Consider the following 6311-nt stretch of genomic DNA (forward strand, 5'->3'; position numbering starts at 1 on the left):
GGATTTTTCACCTTCTGCCATAAGGTCACAAACAACCCCAACAAGTTCTACAACAGTCAATGGTCCTTTCCTCTCCATACAAGGTCTCATCGTAGACATCCATGGTAAGATCCTTCATTGCATTGGAAAACTAATTTTGCACTTCCCTGCATATGGTCCATCCTCAAAAAGCTCAAAAGAAACACAAGTATCAGCAGTACTTACTTTATCATGAGGCTCCTCCATGTGAGTATCCTCATCCACCAATTTCTACAAACTACACGATCCTAGTTGAACTTGAATAATTTCAAGCTCATCATCCATCATTGTCATATCTACAACATCCTCAAATATCACAACTTCCTCTTCTTCGTCATCGCAATCCGTAGCTGCAATCTACTCCATTGCCCAACCAAGTTGAAGAATTTCATTTTCAAAATTCCTTTCCAAGACTTCAAGTTCATCTCGACTCCATGGGTTCTCTTCTTTCATCCACTTCAACCTGTACAAGGTCAGCAAGAGCTTCCCTTCACATTCTTCCAAACTTTCTATGTCTTGTCATTCAGCTTAGCCCAAGCACAATGCTTCACCCTTGCTAAACCTATCATGAAGTGTTACACTTCCTTCGATATGCCTAGTTCAATTGAATCAACCTCTAATACCAACTGTCACGAAGTGCAATGAAATCATCTTTTCTACAAATCTGATTCTCTCGATCAGGGCTCTGATACCAACTATCACGCCCCTACACTAATAGTACTCTTCCAACCACACTATAGGAGGTGCAGCACCATCGACCACTTTCTTTTTAACAATACTTGCGATCGTGGACTACGCCTACTTTTTATACTTAGTTTATTTTTCAACTTTCCTAAATATACTTTCATTAACATAGCGGAAACTTTCATACATCATTCATCATTATTATCTTTTACACATATATGCACAACAGATAATAAACTCGGAGGGGAAATTCCCTGAAATATGAGTCTGCCTGATAATATCAATACTTCATAAATATTTAGTTTTACAGTCTTTGCAGGAAACCCCAAGTTTTCTTCGTACAATATCTGCCAAATCGTGTAAGTCGGCCTACACCGTTCGCACTGCCCCAACCACCATTTGAAGTACCCAAGGATACTTTCGTCCTTCGCACCTTATTCATCATCGCATTGTTCAGCACCTCGTTCACCCTCAACTCGTTCAGTCGAACGCCCTCAACTTGTTCAGGCAGATGCCGTCACACACCCTCGCTCGTTTACTCGTTCAGCCCGATGCTCTCGCACGCCCTTGCCCGTTCACTCGTTTGGCCTGGCACCCTCGCATGCCCTCACCCGTTTGCTTGTTCAGCCTGACGCCCTCGCATGCCCTCCCCCATTCACTAGTTCGGCCCGTCGCCCTCGCCCGTTCGCTTGTTCGGTCGACGCCCTCGCCCTAATGCATTTGAACGACTTGCCCAAACGTCCTCAAACAACTTCGCCCGAAACGTTCACCCGTTCAGCCATTTAGCCCAGTCACTTCCTCCAAGTTACTAATAGCTTAAGAATCCTTGGTGGATTTGATAATCATAACATTTTTTTTATCATATTATCATATTTAAATTATTTATATCATAAAACATTTAATAAACAAATATATGTAACAAAATCGTGTAAGTCCAGCATAATGACATAGCATGGACTAGAAAAATATATATAACAAAATCCAACACAATGGCAGCCCATGGATACCAAATAAATAATAAACCGAACCAAAGAATTGCATGTTTCACAGAGAAGAGGAGCCCCATAAAACCCTTCATTATAATATAAACCATCATTTCGCAGATATAATTAATAATTAATGATGATATCATGACCCGTGATCGTTTTTCACAGGATCCACTGTTTTCCCAAAATTGTCTTTCCATAAATAATTAATGACGCTTGGTCACATGATCTGCTTTTCTTCTCATTCTATAATTCATGGTATCGTCATGATTCGTGATCTTTGTTGACACAAATGACACAGATTTTTAAAAGTTAAAATGGTGACAGAGATATATAAGATGCAATCCTTCGCCATCAAGATTAATTTTCATAGATAACTGAGTGATCAGTCGACATACGTTGAGCTTCTTTCTTTTTTCTTGTCAATAGAAGTTGTTGTATCCCCATTTCGAACTGAATTAGTAAGTGTGGTTTTTACTTCTGCTATGAAGATGAACCACATTTACTTGTTAATTTGAAATATTGACCTAAAAAACTTCCCAACGTAATAAATTCATAACCAAATGACAGAAGCTTCCATTCCAAAATAGTTCACATATCTTATTTTGTGCAGAAAGATAAAAAATTACTTTCTTCTAATTGTTTGCATAATTCCTGCGTAATGAACTGATGAAAGGCACCAGAATTACATGCACATGGTTCGAAAATCCCTGAGGAAATTGATGAATATGGTTTTGAGGAAAATGATAAAATGTAGTATATTAAATTTATTTTGATTAGGTATTTCAGGAATATTTTAGAATTTGGAAGTTAATAGAATCAAATAATTAACGGCTTTTCTGATGGTCAGATAAGTCAAATGATTGACTTCTATTTTATACTAAAATCTACCATTGACATAAGTAATTGACATCTTTCCGTCATATAAATCAAATAATTGACCACTTTTCTAATTGTTAGGATACTGAAACCTGCAATTGACATAAAAATAACTTAGCATAAGAAGCCGATATATTAAATGTTGAGGTTGGACTGTGTACAACTGACACTCAGATCCTGATATCTGCAATCCACATCAGGGATAAGGATCACTTAGCATATGAAGCCAATATTATTACAGATGTTGAGGTGTATAGAGTAGGGAAATTTTCATTAAAAATTCTTAGATATATATATTCTTATATATAAATACAAATGGGCATTTTTATGTTGTTTGCAAATTTCATGAATATTTATGTTGTTTGCAAATTGCATGAATATTCTAAAATTTGATGATCTGACAATTGAACTCCTACATATTTTCAATTCCTAGATATTTCCAACCTGCATCAGCAAGCCCTACTTATTTGGAATTGAAAGAATCTTGGGACTCACCACTATTGAATCGATTGCAGCTGTTCAGTTGGAGATCCAGGCACACCTCTGTCGAAGAAGAACGTTTCTGCAGATCAGTAAACAATGGAATATTAGAAGCCAATCCCCGAGATTCGCCGTGATCATCTCGTCTCCCACATGGAAAATGGCTTCTACAACTTTGCCTGGCATGACTGTTTGAATTTAAATTCGAAACATCACAGCACGATTCAGGTATTAAATTATTATAAACAGTACGATCCCTCATGCGGCCGTAGGGTGAAAAGAGAGAAGATCCGGGCAGCCTCTTCCGCGAAAAGAGATCGAGACTATTATACATGTACCGCTTTCCCAAATGGTCTAAACTGGCCGAGGGCGATGTCCAGAGCCTCGTCATGGCCTGGCGCCGCTCTCGTTTATGGGCGTTCTGATGGCCTCCCAGAGCTTGACACGTCGGGAAAACCCTGCAACAATATCTACATTCGAATTTCACAGGTTCCGTTGATAATACTTCCTTCTTGCCTTCGGACTCACTTTCCACTGAACCAATTTCCGGCAATAGGAACCCATGGTTGACTATCTGTTTCGAGTTTTCACGTACAACAGCAGCGCAGGAATCTGGGTCCTCGGCTTTTCCATTGATTTCTATGCCGAAGATCCTAATTATGGGTCTCTCCCGCCTCATTGTCTCGCCATAATTGTCACGGCTTGAAAGTCTGCATCGCTCGCCTAGTTGTTCATACTGCGATCTGTTCAATTGAAGCTGAGATAACGCATCGACAGAGCCCGGCAAGAACTCCGCCGGTACGGTTCTTCTATTAACTTGCTGATCAGAGTCTCCCATCCTCCTGGGTTTACAACAACAAACGTTATTGGTTTGTGTTGTGAGAACATGATTAAAAATAAGCAAGGAATATAAGATTAACGAAGCAAGAAGGTGACACGTTCATTTTTTGGAAAATTTCCTTGTCAATCACTCTTTTTTTACTAAAATTGAAGTTTCATATTAAAATATAAAACCATGAATCTTCTAATAAAAAGACTCATATCCGTCTGATATTTGTGATTATATTAAATTCAAAATAATCTCTACCTAAAAATTCTCAAACTTATAAAACTCAAACACTTTAAAATAGTTTATATCTGATATTTAATATATATCTGTATGGTTATATTAATTTCAAAATAATCCCTACCTGAAAATTCTCAAACTTGCATAGTGAAATGTTAACATCTATTAATATATATCTATTATCATATTAAATTCAAAATAATTTCTACCTAATCTCTTGTTATATTAAATTCAAAATATTTTCTACCTAATCTCTTGGTTGATTGTAGATGCATGGTGCAATATTAATATTTATTAATATATATCTATGATTATATTAAATTCAAAATAGGTTCTACCGAATTTTTGGATTGATTGTAGATTTTGTTGATAATAGAGTTAACTTGTACTATTGTTAAAACATTATTATTATTGAATTAATTTACATTTTAATTAGATGTTAATATTAAATACTATAGTGATATAATTGTTTAGATTAATTAATAATAAAGGTAATAGATTTTATAGTTAAATCATTTTTGTTCAAATATCAATTTTAATTATCAATTTTAATTTTAATTAGGATTATATAAGTAGTATATTTGAAAATTCTAGTTATAACTGTAAGAAGTTATATTTTTAAGATTTAAATTTCATTCAAGATTAATAAAAAATGTGTTGTATTTTTTTTTATTGGGATATATTTATTTATTTTGAAATAAAGATTTTATAATTTTAATTTAATTATTATATGGATTACAAAATATTTAGAACGTTTTTAATAGTAATCATAAATTAAAGGTTAGATTTATTATTAAAGTAGTTATATAATTTTTGTTTTTCTATTAAATTAATTAATTAAAAAAAATATCATATGAGTATGAATTATGGTTTTTTGTACATGTGGTATTAGTAAGCTCTTGTATTGGCTCATTGTACTCAAAGAAAGTCTATTTACACGTTAAAAAATCTCCATGGTAAGGTGGGGTTGAAGCTCCAAGGTTAAGAATATTTTTACATGTGTATATGTTTAACTCACATAACAATTATTTTTATAATTAGTGTAACCATATAAATTAAATACCATGTAAATGTTGATAAGTATCAGTTAGCATCAAAACACTTCATAATACATCTCACATTGCTAAGATTAAAATAAGTCTAATATGCAGTGTTCCTCCTTAATACAAGCTTCTTATGCAAAAAATAATTAATAAATTTAAATAATAAAAATAATAATTAGAAGTAAAAATTATAAAATTAATTATAATAATAAATAATAAATAGATAAATTAATTAAAATTAATTGAAACTATTTTTCTTTAGATTAATAGTAATATCAAGATTATTAATGATTAATATTGATATTAACATGAATCCTTAATATTTATTTTAAAGTGGAATTAAAATTAAATGAATTCTAATCATTTATTCTAGAATAAAATTAATTCTAAATTAAAATTAATTCTATATCAAAATTAATTAAAATGATTACTTGAATCTTAATCAAAACTTTAAATTATATGAATATTAATATTAACATTAAAATTAATTTTAATTTTTAAAAATTTAATAACATTCTTAATAAAATTAAAAAAAAAAAATTAAAATTATTATTATTTTTATTTCATTCCTAATCTGTAATTCAAATAAAATTCCAATAAAATTAAAAGTATTAATTGTAATAATTATCAAGTATTCTTAATAATTATTATCATCAATTATAAATAAAGGCATGGTCAGCTACCAACATTCCCATTCCATCTAGCTCATTCCTCTATTTATTCATTCTTACGAGAATTGTCTTACATTAATCTATCTTGATGATGAGCCAAGCTGGATGGCTCGAAGAAAAATTTGCACACAGTGAAGCCTCAAAACAATAATATATATATATATATATATATATATATATATATATATATATATATATAAACTAATATAAAAATTCAACATAATAAAATCTTAACAAATTTCATATTACACTTGTTTATATCTTGTTTCTATCTAATTTTTTATGAAGTTGTTTAAATTATAGTGGGGAGTTATCCACATGGCATTGTATTGTGCAAATATTACAATAACAATCATTATTATGACAACAATTTTTTATTTTGTTTGATATAATTTTTATATCTTACATTTTAATTTAAAACAACATATATTAGTCTTCAACTAATTAGCAAAAAAAATTACATTTAAAAAAATATATTAGTTTA

General features: G+C 31.6%; 1 protein-coding gene across 1 annotated transcript; it reads right to left on the reverse strand.

The window, feature by feature from the left end:
• Nucleotides 1–2629: 2629 nt before the first annotated feature.
• Nucleotides 2630–3903, reverse strand: LOC149146311 (uncharacterized). The gene is made up of 2 exons (XM_089450195.1): nucleotides 3063–3903; nucleotides 2630–2751 (listed from the first exon to the last, which is right to left on the reverse strand). The coding sequence occupies exons 1-2, from the start codon at nucleotides 3883–3885 to the stop codon at nucleotides 2738–2740; spliced, it is 837 nt and encodes a 278-aa protein (XP_089306321.1). The 5' UTR covers nucleotides 3886–3903; the 3' UTR covers nucleotides 2630–2737.
• Nucleotides 3904–6311: the final 2408 nt, after the last annotated feature.

The sequence above is a fragment of the Pinus tabuliformis genome, chromosome X, assembly GCF_031772625.1.
Source record: "Pinus tabuliformis cultivar Carrire ecotype Pingquan chromosome X, CPIR1, whole genome shotgun sequence".
Taxonomy (NCBI): domain Eukaryota; kingdom Viridiplantae; phylum Streptophyta; class Pinopsida; order Pinales; family Pinaceae; genus Pinus; species Pinus tabuliformis.